The 24,903-nt window shown below is 37.5% G+C and overlaps 1 protein-coding gene across 2 annotated transcripts in view; it reads left to right on the forward strand.

Moving 5' to 3' along the window:
* The first annotated feature begins 1,131 nt into the window (after positions 1-1,131).
* Positions 1,132-24,903, forward strand: part of SLC4A10 (solute carrier family 4 member 10) — a 126,902-nt gene continuing 103,130 nt past the window's right edge. The window contains exon 1 of one of the 2 annotated variants that reach the window (XM_075153090.1): positions 1,132-1,428. In XM_075153090.1, coding sequence (XP_075009191.1) covers positions 1,348-1,428 — 81 coding nt within the window. In that variant the 5' untranslated portion in view covers positions 1,132-1,347. The remainder of the gene's footprint in view (positions 1,429-24,903) is intronic. The other variant, XM_075153091.1, reaches the window with a different exon arrangement.

A 24,903-nucleotide genomic window follows, 5' to 3' on the forward strand; every position in this document is an offset into this window, starting at 1 on the left:
GAATTAATTTAGAACCATTTACTTCTAGTTTCAGCTTTTGCTTATATTTCAAAGTAAAGAAGGACATCCAAATTAATTTGAATAACATGCAAGCTGTAGTTAAATTAGGGAAGATTTTTTCCTCCAAGTTTTATTTGTCTGTAAAATTTGACCGGTAGCAATATATTTCAATATGTGTTGAGGGGATGTTCCTGTGTGTTTAAGGATATGGACTGAGTGCCTCAATAGGACTTTCTCACAGTGTGAACATGAGTAATTTTTCTGTGGGTCTAGAATTCAGAGGAATTATTAAATGATAACTTTTTCCAGTTTGTTGGTGGCACTGTTTTGTTTTGGTTCTGTGAAGTGATTTTTTTGTTTGCGTAAGTTTGTTGCCATAATGATAGCAAAATAAATATAAATAATGATTTATAATAATCAATTTAACTTGCATCAAGTATGTATTTTGATAAAAAGTCTGGTTATTACTTTGTAGTCTTAATAATTTACAAATTACTAAGGAGGATACTGTACATTTGTTAGCTTGAAAGGTCTCTCATATCAGAAAAAACCCATGCATGATTGTGTTGTTTGATACCAAAACACATTTTTGCTGTCATAATACTGGCACATTTTCAAGGCATGCTGTTTTCTGGCTGCTAGCAGGGAGTAATGGAAACAATGCAGTGATCATGCAATTTATTGAAAATAAACACTAAAAATACTTAGGCAAGCAATGTTTTTAATTTAATAGCAACTAGGATTCATAAGGCTGCATAAAATAGCTATTTCAGTACCACAGGGGTATTTAAATGCCTTGCTGCTTATGAATTGTTTATAATTTCTTTCTGGTAATTTTCCTTTGAATCAGGTTATGATGCTGCTTCTGAATGGTGATAGTGCTTGTTGAGGAGTGGTCATGCAAGCAAAATTTCATAACCTCGATATGTCACTTCATCTGCCGTTTTTCTTTTGTTAATGCAAAGCTGGTTGCATAATATCTAATTTCTTCTTTAGCTGACCACAGATGAAAACAAAATCTGTCATGGCAGCGCTAGGTTTTATAAAAAACGCAAGTGAGGAGTTGAAGGATGTGGCTTGTTCTGTTTGGATGATGCAGGATTGCTTTAAGCAGTAAGCTTACTGTTTTCAGATGGCATTAGCAGCATCAGTGATATAGCTGTGTCAGCCTCCTTGACTACTGGATGTCTGTAATCGCATGGAGGAAACTATATTTAAGATCTGATACCTTGAGGGTAATGACTCCAGCACTTACTGATGGACAGAATGGCTGTTAATGCTTTATTCAGTAGCCCAGAAGATTTTGAAAGATAGATGGGTCTGTGATGTACTTTTGTAAGACAGGAAATGCAATTTTTGGGGGTCTCTGGAAATAGAAAGGTCATGCAGCTTGGAACCGGTGAGACATTACAGTCTCTAAGTCATCAGGTATGACCTCATAGTTTATACTAATATTTCTAACACAAGGGTTTGTTTTACAGTTTTAGGTCATTTACAATCTCTTTGTCTGTGTAATTGCTTCATGCTGGATTTGCTACAGGATTTACAGGGTAGACTGTTTACATAAGCAGAGCAATGTATATCTTGGAAATCTAACGTGTTGTTAATTTCTATTTGAACAATGTAAGATTATTCCATATGTATTTTCAACCTGTTTTTATTGTGAATATGATTTCTTTTAACTAATTCAAGGTAAAAGGTTATACCTTTGCTGTAAAGTAAAATGACAAGATTGTATTGCAGTTTTATTTTGCTTTATCTTTACATGGCACACAAAGCTATTGTGTGAATGTGTGTGTTTGTCATATGAAATGCAGTATAAAGCAACTGCTTACCTACAGTGGCAGGTTATTTAAAACGACGTATCACATTGTGTAACAGGACTGAGCTATTCTGCAGGCACAGATCTTGCTTCATTTTGCAGTAGTAGATTTTCTTTTTTTTTTTTGCTTCATTTCAAATCAGTTTTAAAAATAGCTCACTGAACATAATAGTGAAAGTTTGGCAAGATAACTCTCCCCTTTTTTAATTATTACACTCAGTGACACATACTAATACTAATGGGTTGTAAAAGAGAAGATTAATAACTTAAATATTCAGAATGTTGTTTAAAACCAAATTCATTTTACTGAAGCATGTCTCATCCTTTTTGTTTTTAACTGTTGCCAACTTTATTGCAAGGCTGATACTTTTGTATCTGCTAATGTATTGTGGTGATGGATAGGAAAGTCAGACTACATAAAAGAAAACAAGTATATGGCTATTTTACATAGGAAGAAAGTGGCCTAATTTCATGTATGGAGCACAAAATGTAATTGGAGATACTGTTATCACTTTAGGTGTTATAAATGCTAGATAATAGCCATTGTTTCCCTTGAGTACATCATAGAGCAATTATATTCGAAATTGTAGAAGTTTATTTTTAAAAATGATATTCAGCTCCATCTTAAGAAATTCTAGATGTATTTGCAGAACATTTCCATGGCAACGTGTTTGGCCATGTGTTTTAAAAGCTCAGCTGAAGCCTGAAAGTAGTGTGCAATTTTTCTGTCACTTGCTTTACCCTTGTGAAACAACAGTTTTCACATATAACTGGACTGCAGATTGACAGGGGTGAGTGGTATTTCCTGACCCCAAAGCACAGGATTAAGTGATCAAGATTTAAAAATATTTTCATATTTCCATCTAGGAATGTAAACATGTAAAACATGGATTTGATTTTGCATTTAGAACTGTATTCCGGTTTCACCCCCATTTAATAACATTTTGTTGGAAACCTATGTGTGTGGGAGACCACAGAAGACCAAACTTAAGAATGTGCAGCAAATTGCTTCAGTAAAAATGGCTGTCTTTTCATTTTTAATTAAAAACATATTTGTAAAAAATGTTGTATTACTTTTACTGGCCATAATTTATAGTTTCCCAGTCTACTTATCCAGATTACATTCTTATTAATAATGGGGGAGGACTGCCCCGCTCTTAAGCTTGATTAGGTTTGGAATGATTTAACTATACCTTTCACTTGCTACAAGATCTTTTTAATCTGTTAGAATTTATTTTCAGTATTTTGAAGTATTAGTCACAATGAGTACATTCTGCTTCTTGGCGTTGGAATGAAATTCCTGAAAGTATTGGTTTCATGGTATTTTGGTGCTTTGCAGGGTATTTATGGACTTTTTAATAGGACCAGCCCTCCCCCCAGCTTCTTTGTTTTCCTTATTCAAATATAATTTAAAATCTTGACTTACCTGTATTTTGAAGTTGTTCCTGAAGTCTCCTTTGCTCATTTAAAATAATTAGATCTCCAGGGAATTTTGCGTAACTGGAAGCTATAGCAATATGCCATGTACTTATCATGGACTCTGTTTCATCATTTATATTAATTCTGCAAAGTGCGTTCTGTGGATGTTTTTGAAATGTAACAGTGATAATAATCTCCAAATAGTGCAACAGACATCCATTGTGGCCTGTTTAGGATAGAAACTGTATCTGCAGAGGAAAATAAATTGGTGAAGAATGCTTGCTTGTGGAAGTGTATGTTTAAGTCGTGAGATTTTAGAACAATGGTATTACTAACTGTTGCAAGTGAGTTTGAATATGTTTTTTCACTCAGAGGACATAGTCCCATTATAGGCCCTTCTTCATTTGGAGGGACTAGAGAATAATACCGCTAAGGAGTGTATTAAGGAGGTGAAGTTCTTTTGTAAGAGAAGGAATTGCAGCAATGTAGATACACACATGAGAGCAGGGAATCGGACTGAAGTGATCTGAAAACTTAAAACTACAAACTATTTTGCTTGTTTAACCCTCCCCTCCGCCACCGCCCAAAAAAGAAAGGTTTAAAATATACTTGCTGATATTTGGACATATTGCACAAATTTGGAGTAATTGAATCCAGTGGCAGCGTGTTAGTATCAACTTAACAAGAAGTTTTTTTTTATGCCGCCTTTAAAACTATACCATCCCTCTTCAAACCAAGTTGATTGCAACTGTCAGTATTTGAAGAATGCTGCGTAAAGACGGATATCTTTAACTAAAGAATTCTTTCCCCTTGACTGTGCATAACAAATACACATTTCTATTCACAGAACTTGATGATAAAGATCTTACAAAGAAACAAAGCTCTGTATGGATGTTTCAGGAACAGTGTTAACTAGCAAGTTGGGCAAGAAGCCCAATATTTGTGTCATTTACCAATTCTAAACATGAATGCTCACTCTCCTGCACGTACTCAGTTGTGGAGTGCTTTTACTTATGACTGATTGCCATTCTGATTCCACACTACTGACTTTTTTTGTACGTTATAGTGCCAGTTTTGAAGGAAATGGCAACACTAGGACAAATAGGAGATCATGGCCAAACATTCGCAAATGGCAAAACAACACTAAAAGCAAAAAGTACTTTCAGAGTGAGTTGAAGTAATTCAAGTCCTTTTGTCCTACATTAGTCTCCCTCCCAAGAGATGATCCTATTCTCTGGTCAGATTCTCCTCGTTTAGTACTTTAATTCATATACCAAGTCGTTGGGCCTAATGACTTGAATTAGGGAAGGTTTAGTATAAGCATGTCAGAAAGGTCTAAAACATGAAGTAACATAGTATAAATACGTAATAGCTAACTGCAGGGTCACAAAATGTATAACTAAATGACTAGTGTTCCAAGAATATCACCACATGATCATTCTGAATAAAGACTATTTGAAGGAGTTTTGCAGGGATGCAATATGAAAATGTGAATAAAACACAACAATAATGCCACAGTAATCTGTTAAAAAAATTTAAAATAGAGTCATAGTTAGTCCCCACCAGTTCCTGTAGAGGTGGGACCACCCAAGAGGGAGTAGTAGGGAAGGTGGCCTTATTAATGCAGTAAAAGAGGATGGCATTTTGGAGCAAAGAAGCAATCCCAACTGTGCTTTGTTCTCTCTCTCTCTCCCCCCCCCCCCCCCTCCTCTCTCTCACGTAATGAGCCTCATAAATAATATGATGCAGTATGATGCAGCGCAGAAGGCCAACCCTATCCTGGGCTGCATCAAAAGAAGAGTGGCCAGCAGGTCGAGGGAGGTGACTCTGCCCCTCTACTCTGCTCTGCTGAGACCCCACCTGGAGTACTGCGTCCAGCTCTGGAGCCCTCAGCACAAGACAGACATGGACCTGTTGGAGCGGGTCCAGAGGAGGGCCACGAAAATGACCAGGGGGCTGGAACGCCTCTCCTATGAAGAAAGGCTGAGAGAGTTGGGGTTATTCAGCCTGGAGAAGAGAAGGCTTAGGGGAGACCTTATTGCAGCCTTTCAGTACTTAAAGGGGCCTTATAAGAAAAACGGGGACAAACTTTTTAGCAGGGCCTGTTGCAGCAGGACAATGGATAATGGTTTTAAATTAAAAGAGGGTAGATTTAGACTAGATACAAGGAAGAAATTTTTTACAATGAGGGTGGTGAAACACTGGCACAGGTTTCCCAGAGAAGGGGTAGATACCCCATCCCTGGAAACATTCAAAGTCAGGTTGGACGGGGCTCTGAGCAACCTGATCTAGTTGAAGATGTCCCTGCCCATGGCAGGGGCGTTGGACTAGATGACCTTTAAAGGTCCCTTCCAACCCAAACTATTCTATGATTCTATGCCTTGTTCATATTGTTTCTTGTTTCATTGCAAGACCATATTTATTTTGCCTTACTTAACTTTTCAATAGAAGTTATTAATAAAAAAACATTAACATGAATGCTGTTACACTACTGTGATCAGGGTCTTTGGTCTCACGAAAATTTCTTTCAGTATAAGCTAAGTATGAGTAGAGCTGATCCATAATTCTGGTAAATTCCAATAGCTTGCTTAATTAGTGAAATCAACATAAACTATAGAGTAAGCTACATAATGCTTTCCATTGTGCCATACTGATTTCAGTGTGACCCTAAAAGGGAGACCATCACTTTCCTGAATCATTTAAAAAACATATATACCAGTAAGAGATTACACGATGTGACTGATGATAAGGTGGGAAAATACTGCTATTCCCATTTTATTAAGGGGATCAAGTTTTTTCTTATGCTTAAGTGATACTGCTCATATTTTAATTTGTGCCCATTTCCTCTTGCCCTGTCACTGGGCACCGCTGAGAAGAGTCTGGCTAAGCCTTCGCTACTTCTCCCCAATCAGGTAGTTGTATGCTCCGATAAGACCCCTCTGAGCCTTCTCTTCTCCAGGCTGAAACAGTCCCAGCGCTCTCAGCCTCTCCTTCTGTGACCTTTGTGGCCCTTTACTGGGCACCAGTATGTCCATGTCTCTCCCTTTTAAGAAGGGAGCCCAGAACTGGACTGAGTGCTCCAGTTATGTCTCAACAGGGCTGAGTAGAGGGGCAGAATCACATTGTCTGGGAAGGAAATTCAGATTCTCTCTTAACTAGTCAATCAAATATGGGAAACTTTGGACAGGAATCGTTGAAAAATGGGGACTGAATGCACTGAAAATTATAAATAGTAATGTCGGTTGGTAACCTTATGGAGAAGAAAAGCTTTGGAAATAGCTTTGCTTACGTCATAGCAGTTGTTTTAGTGATGAAACCTCCTGTTGTTTCGGAATGTCTTATATGGAATCTATGTCCCCCAATGCCAATTGATATAAGCAGAGAATAACTCCTAAAGGGAAAGGTTAAACTTTAATATTTTGAGCTAAGCAAATTTTAAAGTAACTGAATAAAAAGATATAATCTAGTATGATATCACTAATTAAAAAAAAAGGGTAAAGTGTGGGGAACATGAACTCCAGGGATTCATAAGTTATATTTTTAGTCAACTCGCAAAAAATTATTTGTTAATTTCTAGTGGAAACTCAGAGCTTGCATAGAGCTCTCAAATGTTCTCAACTGATGCAGCAACTATCAACTGATAAAAAATATTCAGCTTGGTGCATTGAATGAAAATATGAAACGGGCATTAAGTGACAGGAGGGAGCATTGAGGTATTGTAAAAATTTGCTTGTTTTTATAATAGCTTCCCCCTTTTCCCCCAGGCTGCTTAAATAAAACAAAAATGTATATAGGAGCCTTCAGTGATTCAGGATTCATCCTTTTCTCTCCTGATAACATAATGAGTTCACTTGTTTAAATTATCTGTATTAAAGATTTTATGCAGGCACATAGAGTCATTAAAATATGTGCAAGAAATCATACCCATATGGTTTGCATCCGCATTTAATGCAATTAAAACTATTCTAACAAAAGCAATATCGGTTTTATGTCCCAATCCTGCGATTAAAATTTTCCAGGAAAAGCAGTGTCACTTTTATGCCTGAATTGTGCAAGAGAAACAGCAGAGAAATACCTTGTCCTTGCATTAGTAAGGGAAGCTGCAGCTGAGCAATTCCATTCAGCTGTGGAGTCTGTTTGGAGATAGGAATTGGCATGGTGGAGACCTGATGTCAGGCTTATTAGGTGAGGGGGTTAACTATGCTTTAGGGGGTTTCTGTCTGAGAGTTAGCCATGCAGGTCAGTTATACCAGCTGATGTCACACTCTAGTTCCATTCTGAAAGGTATTTAAGTGTTTATTTTCTATTTTCCTGCTAAGGTTATCCGAAATACTTTAAACTTGGAAAAAAAAATCAGACTTCTGTTTCCCCTTTTCTTCTCCCATTGTTCATCTAACTTTTCTAGTCCTGTTCCAGGAGTAAATTTTGGTGAACATAAAATTTAGACTTCACGCGTGTAGGTGTGTCTTAAACAGCGGTTGTGCATATCACAACTTAAAATTTAAATTTAGGCAACTCTTAGTATATAAGAAAGTGGAGCTTGGTTGGTGTTACCTCAATGTCGACTGCCATGTAACATTTTTAATGGAGTACAGTGAATGATCATTAGAAAAATCTAATACATACGGAAAATAAAAATGATAGTTTTGTAACAATGACAGTAATATAGTGATTTCTTACAGCATTGTATATTCTGCTGAAGATTATTCCTGAGTGCTTAGATTCCGCATGGCAAGTGTAGGCCTAGTTCTGTGAGTGCTACTCAGGATGAAGCTCAGTGTCTGGTAACTGTGACTGGATCTTATCTTTAGAATATCAGTTGTGGTAGTTGTGCTAATACATGTCAAAAATACAACTTTCTAGATCACCAGGGTACAGGATTTAATGGAGGTGGCTGGATATTGCCAGTAAAGTTTACCTAACATATGAAATGTGAAACATATGAAAATGAAAAGCTTCTTTTTGTGTTCTGGAAGGAGGTGATGACCTCTTTCAACTTGGTTGCCTCGTCGCCTTGTCCCCTCTGCTAGATCTTGGTGTACTGTCACCAGTCCTTCTGCATGTAGTCATGGGTGAATTCCTCATTGCTGCTAGTGAGCGTCTTGCAGTGACTCACTGGGCTTGGTTATGGCCCAGTCTGCCTTCTGCTCTCCTCCTCCTCCTCTTTCCTGAGTGGTTTTCTAATTTGTAGGGTGCAGATGTGCTGAAATTTCTCAGCCATCTAACTTCTAATGTAAAGATACATATTTGCTGTGGACGTCAATGAGAGATGTAATCTGTGCTGTCAAAAGTAGTTACTAGCACTGCCTTGTGGCCTGAACGTCTACAGTAGCAGCAACCTCAACACAGATCAGAGACATGCTCTGGGTCCTTTTCTTGCCTGCTTCAACAGGTAAAAAGTGTTAAATTATTTCCTTTTTAGTATCCTTTGCAATTGCTGAGACGGGGATTAAATTTACATTTTTAGCAATGTCTGTATCATCAGCTATAAACAAATTTCCCTGGTAATCGCTTAGACTTTATTTCCCTCGTGGGCCTCTTTTTATGTCCATAAAAATGTCATTATCAATTTCTAGTTTAATTTCCTTTTAATTTTCCTGTCTTTGCTTGGCTACACTGTACACACCTGTAATCTCTAATTTAAGATAGGAATATAAAGAATAGCACCTTTATCTTTTAAGCACAGCATAAAATATCTTCAGGTGAACTGAAGAATCTCTGATGCTGTTTATTCAGTCATAGCAAAGATTCAGGCTTTTTGGCTTTGGACACTTTTGGCACCTGCTTCTATACAGAACTGGGCAGCAGGGATCCTATAAAGTAAATTGCTTAAGCCCTGGAGCTGATGCTGTTCCCATAATAGATGCTCTTGCCTTCCCAGCACGTTCATGACCATATATCTTCCTCTCTTGATTTTCAGTTTACCTATTTGGGATAGGCATAGTGATGTACGCTGACATAGCAGACAATTATGAAACAACACTGCTTTTCTCAGAAAACAGCAGGGAGTTACAAGCACCCCATGCTCAGTAACCCTCACTTTGGGAGATTGTCTGTGTTAATGAAGGCAGGGTTTTCTTTGCTTCATCAGGTTTCTAGTGCAGTTCTGCTCAGTTTGAGCTTACGTGTATTTATAACTTCCTAGTCTCTTGTCAGAGGACCTCTTGATCAATCTCAGCATGGCACTGCAGATCTCCTTCAGATACCTCACTTGCCATGTCTTTCCCTGTAACATAGGAATATAAAAATGATTGTGCTGGGCCAGACTAAAGATACTAGCTCAGTATCTTGTCTCTGATACTGCTCAAAAGTCTAGGGAAATGTGTGATAGGGGGGCAGGTGTACAATGATAGATCCCCTGGGTACTCTCTGAGAACCTCACAGTTCCTGGCTCCAGGACTTTCTGTTTCAGAAATGGTGGTTTTAGATTTGGTACCTTTGATAGATTGGTTGAACTCAAGTAAACATTTAGTATCCACCGGAGTTCCATAGCTTGCCAATATGCTGTGTGAAGAACTATGTCTTTTTGTTTGTGTTGAACCTGGCTCCAGCTGTCTTCATGTAATACCACCATCCTCAGTACTATGTTGGGAGAGACAGTGAACAGTAATTTCGCTATTCAGCCTCTGAATACCCATCATGTTTTTATAGACTTCTAATACATCTGCCTCATATAGTGGATATTCTTGTTCTCTACCTCTGAATCTTTTCCATCTCAGCTATATCCTTTTTGGCCAGTAGGAACCAATTACACTTGATATTCAAGCTGCAGGTAAACTTAAGATGTATACAGTGGGTATAAGGATATCCTTGTTTTGGTCCCTGTGCATTTTCTAATTCTTAGTGTTCTGTTTGCCTTTTTCCCCACAGCTACTGAACTTTGATACAACATTTTCAGGGAATTTTTAACCAAAACTCCCAAGACCCCACTGCTAAGTGGTGGTGATTGGAAAGTTTCACTATATATGTGAAACTAGGATTGTTTTTCCCTCTTGTGCATCAGTTTACAACTTTCCCACTGAATTCCATCCAACATTTCATCATCCTTAACACACGTAGTGTACTAAGGGCCTTCTGCAGCTCTTCATATTCAGGCTTTATCTTTATGAATCTGATTAGGAAATTATCTGTCATTAGCAAACTTTGTCATCTTGCTGCATGTCCAAAATCGTCTATACATCTGTACCAGTGCAGATCTCACCAGAATTCCAGTGATGACTTCTGCATTGGTGACCTCCCTCCACCAAAAGAAATTACAATTTCCCTATGGCTTCTGTTTTCTACATTTTATCATTTCTTAGCCCAGTAAAGACCTTTCTTCTTACCCCATTGCTGCTTAAGTTCTTTCAGTTGCCTTTGGTGAAGACTCATGCTCAAAACCTTTTGGCAGTCAAAGCAGACTTTATTAACCAATTTCTTTTATTCTTTACTCCTTCAAGGAATTACCGAAGGTTTGTGAGGCATGATTCCACAGGATCAATTGTTTTCCAGTATATCATACTTACTCATGTGCCCTGTAATTTTATTCTTTATAATAGTTTCTCTAAATCTGCCTATTACCAGCCACCGGCTTATTGGTTGATTGTTTACAAACACTGTTTGGAAATCTTTTTAGGAGTTCACATCATTTGTGTGGTCTTTCAGTTCAAAGGTACTAGAGGTGAATTCAAGTAATCCAGCTCAAAGATACCAGAAGTGATTTCAAGTAAGGATGTTACACACCACATTCAGTGTCTCACCTGTGAAATTTGGGCTTATAAACTGAGTTTTGTTGACTAAAATATCTTGAGAGTAATTCTTTTGGAAGGATATGCAAATTTAATACCTCTTTACTTCTAGGCTGGCTGGATCTCCACAGAAATGTAATGCAGCATAACAGTAACAAGAAAACTGAGGAAGCAGGAACACTTAGAAAGTGTTTAAAACACAAGACAGACAAATATGAGATAATAATGTCACATAGAGTTTCCATTTTTTCATGGACAGATTAAAAAAGTAATCACACCTTTGCTAATCTTTTATCATTCTTTGGCACGAGCATTACTTTTGTGATTCAGAGTGATGAAAAACGAACAAGAATGAGAATAATCATGAATAAAACTTTCAAGGGAATAATAGTATCTATTAATGGAACTGTGCACAGGATTTATTGACTTTATGCTATTGAAAAGGAGACATTTAATTAGTAAGTAAAAGATAAGAAATATGTCACTTGTTAATTCCACTGCCCCTTATTATTTTTTAGCAGATGAATAATAAATGGGCATAGACAGAGTGCTAGTTAAGCTAAACTGGCTGTTCCAGTGATTGTGAGGTGAATGGGCAGGCTTCCTGACTGCCCTGTGCAGGTCAGATCCACTGCTAAAGGGAGAAGTGGGGACATTGGCTTTTTCTAGTTCTCTCTTCTTTTTTCGCTCTATGAAAAAGTCTTCAGTTTAAATGTAAGCTGTACAGGGAGACACAGTTTCAGTCTTTAGTGGTCTTATAAAAGCTTTGGGCCTTTTTTGTTTGAGGGATAGGCAAAAGTTCAAGGGAGATTTCAGTTCTGTTCTTCTGACTTCCTATTATTGCTTCTAGTCTCTTGTTGACTTTTTCTACGCTCTGTCCCAGTTTAAAATATGCTCATTCTCTTTCTAAGCAGAGGAAAGCTCTTGTGATATGCACTTTTTAAAGTGTTCTGTTGCAGCCCGTGGCAATGCTATAGTTTAAAATAAAAATTATCTGGAATCTTATCTAGCTCCCATCCTGCTGTGTTCCCATTGACTACACAGGAGTTGTGCAAGGTGCAAGTTAATGTAGGATTTCACATACCTTTTGGGGAGTAACATCTTTATTCGTCATGATCCAGTCTACTGAGAATTCTACCACTTGCAAATGGATTTGTAATCCTGATGGATTACAAAACTGCTTCCTCAAGTTTTGAATTCTGCCATGGTTACATTAGGAGATGAAATTATACTAGAGCATGAATGTTTCAAAGAAAATAAAATTATTACCCATAACTCTTAATCCTTTTCTAAGTGTTGGTGCCCCTTTGTTTTTTAAGTGTGCATATTTGTGACTTTAATAGCATATCAGAGTGACAGGGAAGGAGTGAATTTCAATTAACTTTTTTTTTCTTTCTCCCCCTCTCCCCCTTCTCAGGCAGATCAACTCCTCGAGCTTTAATGTGTTAGCTGAAATCTGTGGTTCATATATAGTGGACCTGACTGCACCCTTATTTGGGGACCAAAAGCCCTGTGTAACTTCCTGGGACAGATATGGTTTAAAATACATTAGCTGGCCTCATTCTGTTTACAGTCCTTTGCCTTCAGAAATCTTCTACTTGAAAACAATCATAGAATCATAGAATCATTAAGGTTGGAAAAGACCTCTAAGATCATCGAGTCCAACCGTCAACCCAACACACCATGTCCACTAAACCATGTCCCTAAGTGCCTCATCTACACGTCTTTTAAATACTTCCAGGGATGGTGACTCAACCACTTCCCTGGGCAGCCTGTTCCAAGGCCTGACCACTCTTTCAGTAAAGAAATTTTTCCTAATGTCCAATCTAAACCTCCCTTGGTGCAACTTGAGGCCATTTCCTCTCGTCCTATCGCTAGTTACTTGGGAGAAGAGACCAGCTCCCACCTCACTACAACCTCCCTTCAGGTAGTTGTAGAGCACGATGAGGTCTCCCCTCAGCCTCCTCTTCTCCAGACTAAACAGTCCCAGTTCCCTCAGCCGCTCCTCATAAGACTTGTTCTCCAGACCCTTCACCAGCTTCGTTGCCCTTCTCTGGACATGCTCCAGCACCTCCATGTCCTTCTTGTAGTGAGGGGCCCAAAACTGAACACAGTATTCGAGGTGCAGCGTCACCAGTGCCCAGTACAGGGGCACAATCACCTCCCTGGTCCTGCTGGCCACGCTATTTCTGATATAGGCCAGGATGCTGTTGGCCTTCTTGGCCACCTGGGCACACTGCCGGCTCATGTTCAGCCAGCTGTCAGCCAGCACCCCCAGGTCCTTTTCCTCTGGGCAGTTTTCCAGCCACTCTTCCCCAAGCCTGTAGTGTTGCATGGAGTAAAGTTAAGTGTCAGACATATTAGCTGTGATGTTGGGCTTGGAACAGAGTAAGTAGGCTTAAAATAACAAAAGAAGCTTGTTAAAAAAAAAACCCCAAACACTCTCTCCACAAGAACCCAGACATCTGTACATCTAAGGATGCAGAAAAACACTTAGTCAGTGATGTTATTTACTCTCTTGTGTACTATATCTGGAGAAAAATTAAGCAATCAGTATGCTATTCTGGCAAACGATCCATAAATATGATTAAAATTCCTGGGAGAATAGGGCTCAGATTAGTCCAGTTCTACATTACAAAAGATTTATTAGCATATGTTGGCATGAACTTCTAATATAGTTACAGAGTGTACAAGTACAAAATGCCTCGACCAGTACTGCTTATATGGACTTGGCGTGCAGTATAAGCTTCAGTGGATTAAATCTTTTCCTAGTATAACTATGTCATAGCAAATCATCCCTATCAACTAGCATTTTAAATCACCATGTAATTTGTTAAAACAACTAATGTATGTCAGAGAGAGTATATGTAACAGCTTCGGGTAACAGAAGTTTCAGGATACATGAAAGAGCAATTATCAGGATGGTACTGTTTCCTTTCTCTTGTTATTTTTGATTGCTTTATTGGTGCTTGTTTATCTCTGTGGCTTGTGATGCTTTTCATGCTCTTATATCAACCCATGTCCAGATTACACTTCTTCTGATATTCCCTGTGCTTTCCTTCTTCCCTTAAATTACATCTGCCTCCGGTTCAGCCTCCTCTCTGTGTCATTCCTGTCACTTCCTTTTTTCCTTCAGGTGCAAACTCCTCATCTCCTCCATTATCTGGTCTTCCTTTTATTTTCCTGATGTTTCTGGAATGTTACTGGTCTCAAAGAACCTGGAGGTTGTCTTTTTACGTCCTGCTGTTCCCTCCAGCCCACAGAATTTTGTTCCCTTGTTTATTAACACTGCCTCATCTATGGTCCTTTCTATGGAGACTGTTGCCTCCAACAACATCCACTCTGAATTTGGGTCAAAGTAGTTGGTACTTCTGTGCTCTTGTTCTTAAGCTCTGCCTGTTTCTAGCTCTTTATCTTTTTTTCTTTTAATAACCAAATTTCCTTCTGCCAGACTTTCTAATGTTTTTATGGTCTGCATGCACACAACTCTACCTATTCCCATCTCTCTGTGTTACTTTGACTTGCAACTTTCTTCCATTTGTAATTTCTCACCCTTCAGTTTCCATATGGATAACCATCCAACTCTGTAGCTGCCCTGGTGCTGTTGTTTCTCATTTGAATTGTATCCCATGTGCCAAATCAGCTACACACTTGAGTTGGTCTTCTCTACGCACTGTGTTCTCTGAGTTCCTTTTCTGTGATAACTATTTGAACTTTTTCAACATTTTTATTCTCTCTCTCTCTTCAAGAATGGGACTTCGTAAAACCTCTGTTTTGTTGATTTTGATGACTTCTTTTCTGCTCTTACTTCCTTTATTCCTCTGTACTTTCCTTTCCTCTGTCAGCTTATCAGTTCCCTTTAGGCTCTATTTTTTTGTTCTTCTCATACACTTCCAAACCCTTCTGACAATTCATGGTCCTGGCTGACTCCCAGTATGCACTTTCTCAGTTCCTAATGCCATCTGCCATGCTTCAGAGATACTGCTGACTGTCTCTGGTGAAAATCTTTTGGTTCTGCTGACTTTCTGTATTTCTTAATTTCTGGGATTTTTGTCATCTGTTACGAGTATCATTGCTTGCAGTTTTGCCTGTTTTGTATTTTTTATTAATCATATAGCCCTCCATTCAGTTTATCTATTCCCCCCTCTCTCCATGTGAACTTCTTAAAACTAACTAACCAAGGTCAAAACTCAAGCTTCCTCCTTGTTTACTGAAACAGACATTAAGATTTTGTTTTGTAGTCCTTGAACCTGTTCCAACGAACCTATTCCTGTCCCTATCCACCTTCTGACCTTCTGCTGTTCTTTTTTTCCATTTCTGTTTATCTCCTTGAATTCCTTCCCATACACAACAAATATGCCTGAGTCTCTTCATATTAAAAAAAAACCACCACAAAAGAACCCTCAACTTCAGAAGTTTCTATTCACCAGGTCCTATCCCTAGACCTCCTTCATCTCTCCACCCCCTTAGTATGCTTTGTACGATTGTCTTCATTTCTTGTCTTCTAATGCCTTTCTAGAACTGCTTGCTTCTGGTTTCTATCTTTTGCACTGAAATTTATCTCACTAATGTTCCACTTGACTTCTTCCTGGAGGAATTCCAGGCTAGTCCTTTATTCTCCTCCACTCCATCTGTCATCTCTCTGTCATGCTATGTCTTCACTAAATGTTGTTGTTCTTAGACATTTGTCATTTTGTCCTTGTTGATTCTCTCTCTTTTCAGACTCTGTTTCTCACTGAGTGGGTCTTCCTCTCCCCCTCCTCCTCTTTCTTTATGTAGGTGTGTGCTTAGATCTCTAAGGAATCCATCCTCAGCCTTTGCATCCTCCTCCACACCTTACTTCAGATAATGTAGCCATAAGCATAATCTTTATGAAGGCATCACTACTTTTTTTTTTTAGTGGTCTTCCCCCACTCCAGTTAAACTCTACCTATCTCAGAAAATTTTCTTGGTCTTCAGTGGTCATCTGAATATAATCATGTCAGAAACAATTCCTGGGTTTTCTTTTCTTTCCTGATGTGCTTTTCTTGCTGTATGCAGCTCTGAGGTCTGACAGTTCCTGTTTGTCCATGTAGCCGTAAATCAGATTGAAGGCCTGCTTGTCTCAACACTGTGACTGTTATGATCTCATCTGCCTGTCTGACTTTAATACTTGCAGCTTTGCTTCACTTTATTACTGGTGTTAATATCATCTTGGCTTATCACTCTCCCTACATCACTTGCTTTTTGAAGTCTATTTACTCATCTTCTCAAATACAAACTTCTAGTCTTTCTTTTAAAAGCTTTACAACTTGCCTTCTCCTTTCCCTTCCAAGAGAGAGATTTTACCACAAAGTTGAATTTTGTGTTTGCTCTACTGGCAGTATCGGTTTTGATCTCCCAATTGCTATTACAGTGATTAGTGCACTTTCTCTTACTGTGCCCAATCTTTGTTGAAGCTCCTCCTCAAAACTCCTTCTGTGGTCTGTAAAGTTAAGTATAACCTGTTAATGACTGGGCAGGTGTGTTAGTTGTCCGCATCTTATTATACTTAGGTTGCCAAGTATTCTTAACCCAAGGCTATTTATTGTTTGTATACCTACAAGCTATAATGTGTCTTTTAAATTATATGACTATTGAAATAGTTATAAAGAAAGTCATTTATTTGAATTATTGACTATCACATCATGCATATATTTGCAGCGTGTATGTCAATGGAGCCCACAGACTGTTTTTCTTTCTCCACATACGCATACACATACCTATTTAATAACAATGCTAGTTAAAGAAAAGGTAGGCAGAATTTGCAGGTATAAGGAAGGATGCTTATAAGACCAAATACCGGCCAGGAGATTATTATTATGTTTAGTACCTACACTTAGATCGTGCCAAGAAGAGGAGCCTATTGTACTAAGCCTGGTACAAACTTGTAATAAATGAAAGACTGATCCAGGTAGCTTGTGGCATAATGTTTAAATTATAAGCATTTTCTTCATTGTGTTCCCCACAAAAAAATCCATTCTTTAAAAAAAGGAGATGGTGGTGTCTTGGCAAGGAAGGGTATGAAGAGCATCTGCTGGATATTATTTTTCATCATTGTGTTTGTAATTGTTTTCACTTTAGAGCAGTATAGTGAAATACAAGTGATTCAAAAATTTCATTACTCGTGTTGTGCCAGTAAAACTTGGTATCTAGTAATTTCTGTCATTTTCTCAAAATACTGAACACTGGGGACATTTAGATCAAGGAGATGGAGTTTGAAAGGTAAAATTTAATGTGATACTAGTTATCTAGTAAATACATAAATAAACAGGTAAATACTATACCTGTGGGAAGGGTTGAAAAACAATTCTGCTTTGGAAAAGTTTCCCTACCAAAACAGGAATGCAATCCTGACAGCCTTTCTGTTTCAAATATCATAGCTACCACCACCAAAAAGACTCCCAAATTCCTGAAGTAGACAATAATTAAGGGTTAGCTAATATCTTTCAAGGCTCTGATGGAGATCATTGTATCCTCCCTTGTTGTTCTCTACAGCTGCATATGGGTCTATCAATTTTCGTGGCATTATGAGAAAATTGACAATGAAAATAATAATGCTCTTTTCTAACAATAAAATCCTTTCATATAGAAGCACTGACAAAACAGGTATAAACTGGTAAAGCTGTGTTCACGTTTACTTTCTACTCTGTAGTAATACTTATCCTTTTCCTTTCCAAAAGTTGTGTTTTGTAATTTCAATATAAAGCACACTGTTAAAGTCTCATCAGTTGTTTCTAACTTCTGGCTTGTTTTTATTGTCAAATATCTTGACTAGTCTAGAACAACAAGGTCATGGAAGTGATGATGTTTAAAGCTTCCAGATTACAGCAGGCAAGCAATTTGTACAAGTCTAATTCTTAAATCTTTGAGAGGTAGGAAGACCGGTTGGACTACTATTTATAATTCATATTTACCTTTGATTCTTTGGGAGCACATTTCAAATTCCTGAGTGTATATCTTGTGCGCTTGTGCTGTCTAGACTTTTAAACTATACAAATCCCTTGTTATCTAGTCCACTGTCATGATCACTTTCCCGATGTATTTTGAGTGAGTCTTTGATATGAAAATTATCTTTACAGTGCAGTATTTCATTCTCTGGGCAGAAGTGATGCACAAGTAACTTGGTATCTGAAATCTGTTTATTTGCCCTGTTATTTCTCAGAACACATTATTAGTTTCATTATCTTACTTATTTCTTTTCTGCCTTTCCTTCCCGCCCCCCCCCCCCGCTTCTGCACTGTTTACTGCTTTTCTTAATCCCTGTGTGAATTAATTAGACTACCTGAACTTTCAGATAGCAGATCATATCATCAGTGGCTTGGAGGACATAATTATTTTTTATCCTCTTTGTAAATAGAGTGGCTCCTAACTGTTTTCTCTGGCATTGCCCTCCCTGGTCACCATGGCTTATTGGTGACCTGAGACAGATAAAGAGTGAGAGCAAAGATAATCAGAATGTCATTGTCTAATTATGAGATGGAGAGTTTTTCTTGTCTTATACTGTGACTATATAGACAATGCAAAAGGTCTCTTCATTTTCATTAGGGTAACTGTTCATTTGCATGCAGCAGAATGTTTCTGGGTGATACAAATCTGTTTTTTTCAATCACATCAATTACAATTGCCTTGATAACAAAGTCACTCATGACAACAAAATCATGTAGATCAACCTAAGTCTTTGGAGATGAGAAGTACTGGGTCATCCATTCTGGATTTTCTGCTGAAGTTACTCCCTGAAGATATAGATGATTTGGGAAGTCTTCAGACTAAACGCTACGTTTGCATTTATACATTTTGGCCAAGAAAGACTTGTCAGTTGTCTTCTAGGAAGTTATTTACAAGTTTCAGTTTAAAAAATCCAAACAAACCAAACACAATCTTCTTCTTTTCTCTTCTGCAGGATAATAGATCATATAGAAGACAACTCTGAAGGACCACAAAGAATCCAATTTAATCTTTGGGCATGCAACAGAAAATTGTGTGGTATTCTAAGTTAATTTATTCCTGACAATGGATTACAAAAGGGCCATACTATTTTTTAACACTAGACTTGGTTCAGTCAGGCTACCTTCACTGCAAGTAGAACAATAACATTACTGGTGTTGGCAAACTTATTGGGAAGGTTAGTGATGAGTTTGGCTACGTGGGAATGATCACACTCAATCAAACTAACAGTCCATCTAGTTTACTATCCTCTCTCTTTAGATAGTCCTAATTGGCCTCTCCTAAGTCTCAACAATGTTCAGCTCATCTTCAGTGACAGTCAGTCTACCTAAGATCTTGCTTATCCTGTGGAAGTGCCCATCTCTTTGCATTGACTATTACAAAAGTTGATGGTGATGTCGTCTCTAGTTAAGGCAACTTCAGTTAAGTGCCAAAAGTTTTATGGAATTAATCTGAGTTTAGAATATCTCTGTCCTGGAACATCCTCCCTGCTGCCTTGATTAATCCTTGGATTGTGCTTGTAGAGAGTGTTTATTAAATATAACTGAAAATTGTGGGTAGGTCTGAGAAACAGAAGAATCACTGAACATTATATCGGTGGGAGGGAGTTAGTTTATTATTGATCATGCTGGCTTGCAATGTCAAAAAAAAAAGTGATGTTTTGAACTATGGTTGGCATACATTTGTATGCAAGAGATGCAGACTCCAGACTACATAATTTTTGTGACTGTAAAGGAAGAGGAAAAAGTCCCCTCTCCTGTATTGTAGCTGCTGTTAAAACAGGTTCTGATAAGTTGGTCATGACCTCTTTTCTTCTTTGCACTTGCTAGTTCCACATGAGTAGCTGCTGCAAGAAGACTGTCTTCTATGATTCTTCTCCCTGACCCTATTTCTAGGTAGAGAAATCTGAAAACATGTCATCTTTTCTGAGGGTGAAAGCAGATCCTTTGAGATGGGAAGTATATCCGACTTAATCAAATATATCCTACTGCTGATTAAGAAACTAGCAATTAGCATAATTTACTTTTTTCTGTTTGCTGCCCAGCAGCTAATATCCTATTGCGTAGTGGGCTAAACTCAACATGTTTAACTTCTAGCTACACCTAAATAATACTGTTGTCCTGGATCTGTCCTCAGCTGGCATTGGGCCAAGAGAGAATGCAGACAAGCTAAAAGTAAATCTCATTTGGGCTTTGGATAAAGTCTTCACATCCATCTTCATGCTGTTGGACTTCTCCGTAATAGTTGACATAGCCATCGCTATGAAGTGAGAAAAGAGGATTTCAGCTAATAGGACTGCACTAGGATGATGTAAGACATTCGAATAATAACCACAGAGGAAAAAATAACCATGCCTCTGCTTGAAATGTGTGCTGTCTTGCCTCCATAACTTTTAAGTATTTGACAGTGTAGTAAAGAAAAATATGAAGCAAAGGGAATAAAATCTCAGTCATACAGATGTGACCCAACTTCTACATCCCTTAACTAGCAGCAAGGAACACTGTCTTTTATTTATTCAGAGGTCTGGCTGAGACTAGCAATTGAATAAAGATTAGCTTACAAATCCAGTAGATGTGATATGATAGGAAGGAAGGGAAGAAGTTATGAGAAACTTAACATGACTGAAAATGTTCAAAGGAACACAGTAACCTAAGTGCCTTGTTCAGGTTTTGTAAGGCGCTTATGTCATTTAAGCATTCCTGATAATTTTACTCTGAGGCATGCAAAATAGGGCAAGCACAGCTGCAGTTAAATGCAGGTCCTTAAAACAGGTACCAGAATCCAGAAAGAGTTTAATAGTTCATTATTTCATTATTATATCCAATGCCTCAACAGGTTTATCAAGCCTTTTGAGTGGAACGTTGTGGGGGTTTTTTTGTTTGTTTGTTTGTTTTCCCCCTTCCCTCTCTGTTTTGTTGCTGCAGCTATTAGTACAACAGAGTCCTTTTCTGGTGGGAGAGTGCAGGCAAAGAAAGTGGGGCGTCTAGGTACTGCAACAAATTAAGTTACTATTTTGCCTTGATTTTCTGTTTTATCTTCTTTAAATAAAAATCTTGTCTTCAGTTGGATAGGTGTATGAAGAATATATAAAGTAACATATTTGCCTTGCAAATGTAAGAAATGTATTGTTTCTACCTAAAATGGCTATTCTAAGAAAGAAGATTCCTTATCAAATGATAAGGAAATATTTTAGTGATTATGCATTCATTTATGTATCAGTTCATGGTGGCTGTTTGTGCATAATGGTATGTAACCAGCACAGGATGCTTCAGTGTAGATAAACACAGAAATTACATGTATTAGTGAGCATTTACTTGTCTGTAAAACTGCTTTATTTTATTCGTGTGTGCATTTTCTGCTTGTGTTTCGTCTCATTAAATTTATATCAATAGTATGTGCTTAGATTTAATGTCTGCAATGATTATCTATGTTTATATGTTACAGGAATTGCATTATTAGTCTCAGGTCAGTAGCAAATCACTTCTTTGGAGGCAGTGCTGATTAGTGCAATTTTTAGCAGCATTGCAGAAGATGGTATTTCTTTATTAAGTCATGCTAAACAGTATCTTGGCTTTTGCTATAAAAAGAGAGAAGAGGGAAAAAGAGACAGAGGAGCATGCTTTTAGGCATATGACATGCAGCCCTGGGGAAGATGCAAATCTGGAATGAAAACTAATTGCTTTCTACTTTGTTGCATAGCCTGAACTATGTGGAGTAGAGCTGACCAAAAGGAATATGTGTTTTATGTTAACTAGTAGTGATTACTGCAGAAAGCTGCCACAAAAGCAGTACAATTGAAGGGACGCTTTTAAAAACAATTCTTCAGATCTGACATAACAGACCTTATTGCATTATAAATGTGTTTTGATGGGTCTTCCTTGATAGGTGGATAGAGGAGGGAAAGGATGATACAGTGTAGCTAGTGGAATGGAAAAGCAATTATATTTAATCAGAAAGATAAAATTCACTGTATTTTCCATCTCAAAAGATTACTAAACACAATAATATTCAAAAAGCATTTTTTTTCCCCTTTGCTTGTCTTTGGAAAGATAAAAGAATTGTAGCATCTAACTTGTGGGCATACATGTTGTGCATTAAATCAGTTTTGTGTGACTGTGTCTGCTCAAGGACAGTTTAAAGGACAAGGCTGAACATGGCAGTCACCAGTGATTTGCCTCCTACAACAGGGATGCATCCATCGACATATAACAGCTTTTTAGCCATTTAGGTTAATTGTCTTTACAAGATATTTCCAATGTGCTCTTGGCAGCTCCTGAGTTCAAATAACTCACTTTTTTATATCTTTAATAATGCCATCTTAATGAAATGTCAAGCCGAACTTAACCAAAATGATCTTAAAAATACAAATGTCGTGTAATGGGTCTGTGAAATAAATACAACACAAAGTGATAATGCTGGAATATCTTCAGACTGAGAAGGCAATCACAGTATGTATGTGATGTCTGGATAAATGTCTAGAATTTCATTACAGACCATTTGAAAGGTGAATACACAAGGTCTATACCACTAACTTTATGATAAAATATATGAACTGAAATGAATATAGTACAGAGCTCCATCTTTTAAGTAATTATTGATAATATAAAATAACTAAAATAATTTTATGTTACAGCTTTCTATTGTTTAGAGGAATGCAGTATATACTGTTTTATGCTGACAGGCATTCCTTAGTTCCAGATGGCATTTGAGAATTATGCAGGTTGTCTAATCATCAATAAGTGGCTTATATGGAGAAGTAATTAATACCATGATTATTTTCCTTACAAGTCAGCAGGTGTGTCATATGCATAATTTCTAGTGCGGAAAAAATCAAAATGGCTCTGCTCTGCTATATATTTTACAGAAAGGAAGATGCTGAAAAAGGATTCTTTCTGGTTATGTTGCGATTTGTGCTGTGGGTGTATTCAGAATGTAATTAAAAAGGGAAAGGATTTTACCTGAAGGTTTAAAAACCCTGAAAAAATTTCTGGAATATTAATACTCTTTGTAGCTGATTTTTGTGTTGTATTTCAAAGAAAAGCAATCATCCAATTTATTGAAAACACTGACCAAATACCAGAGACAGAAAATAAAAGTAGCCAAGTATGAAGAAAATTAGATAGAAAGAAGGATTAAGAAAAGAAATAATTTCTAGATTTTCCCTGTAAAATGAAAATTTTAGTGTTACCCATTTTGACTTGTCTGTTCAAAATATATTAGCATCAAATATCATACTAGTGGAGCAGAGTACCTACTAAGGGAAGGACGGTGAGACATTGCAACTCGTTAGTAATTTCCTGTTGTCCTAACAATTTCCTAATGTACATTTATTGTTATACTATTATTTCATTTATTGTAGCGATCAGCACAGATGATTTTCAGTTAATGTTTGTGGAATATTCAGGTAGCTTTTATGATATATGCAACAGTGTCTTTTAAGATCATGTATTGTTTTTCCTTTTTCAGTAAATACATATAATAAATGTGTAGATAACTTCAAATCTGTGTATTGTCACCTACATTTTAATCTACCTTCTTGTCATCCAGAATATTAGGAATATGTCCTAATTCCATCATCCAGAAATACACGGAAGTTCTACAAGTGCATGTGTCTATGTTAGCACATATGTATTTTAAATTGTGTGTCATGTGTCTTTGTACGGATCTGCCTTTGAAAGGAGTTACTTTCCTCTTCTTTCCACCCAATCATCTACCACATGATGAAAGCATAGACAGTTTATATAAAAGCTATAACTAAAAACAGCCGAAAACAGCTGTCATAAAATGAAGTTTCTCAGCTTTCCTAAATGTGCAATTTCTCCATTAACGAAATTGATCTGAGGTGTGGAAGGGCAGCGCACAGTTCTGGGAGGTGACAGGTTTAAGGATCAACCTCTTTGCAACACGTTATGAATGGCAGTTAGGGCTGTATCATAGCTAAAGAGGGTCAATTTGGGAAGCTTTCCAGGAGGTCATTTATCTAGCTTTGGAATATTCTGGGTAGTGAGTATTCTATCAATACATGGGTGGAAGGGGCACTTTAGACATTTATTTTCGGTTTTTAAACTATGGCCTTTTTATTCCTTCTAACCAATACACTTACAACTCCTGGCAACAGCTGCAGGCTCACTTTATACTCTGATAAGCAGGTTGTTGATCTAAGGCTTGAAAATCAGTACTCCTAGCACTCATGGTGACCTTCTTCCTTCATGACTGCATACCAAAAAGTAGAAGCCAAATGTCTTTGAAGGCGGTTTATTTCCTTTTAATTTTGTTCAACTTCAAATACATGTTTCAATGTTCTAACGTGTGGTTGCACTGTGAAGGATGCAGACTCTACTGTCTGCTTTTCTATACTCGCCACTGTGTTTAAACTTCTAGTACGAAGAGACAAAAATAGTAACAACTGTATTCATAAGACTCTCTCATTAAAATAGATTTTTCCTGTGAAATATGTGCAGCAGATGCTGCTGTGTGGTGAAGGTCATTCCAGCATTCATTTGGAAAATGTAAGAGGTGAAATCCTGGACTGAATAGAGTTGCTGAGCCCTGGTCTCTAAGGAGCTTGTGGTTTCCATGTGAAAGCCTCAGCTTTTTCTTACTCTTTTATCCCAGATACATTATTTCTTCTGCTGTGCATTTGCTGATATTTATTGCTTTAGGGAAATAGTTTTGTGCCTACATTTTAGGTAAACCATCGTGTGATAACTATATAAACATAAAATATTAACAAATATAATTAAAAAGAGAGAGAAATGTTACATTGTTTATAAATATATGACAAGTTTATTGCGCTCTGATTACAGCTTCACAGAAATGTAATTCCACTGGCTTCTGTAGCATTGCTGTTGAATTAGGCCAACAGTAAGCGAGCCCAGTATATTTATTTTTATCTAAACTTTGTCCAGTTAAGTTGTCAAAGGTGTGCACTGTAAAACTGTTGCAAGGTATTAATACAAGTTGGTTTGA

This window comes from Calonectris borealis, chromosome 6 (assembly GCF_964195595.1).
Source record: "Calonectris borealis chromosome 6, bCalBor7.hap1.2, whole genome shotgun sequence".
Classification (NCBI taxonomy): domain Eukaryota; kingdom Metazoa; phylum Chordata; class Aves; order Procellariiformes; family Procellariidae; genus Calonectris; species Calonectris borealis.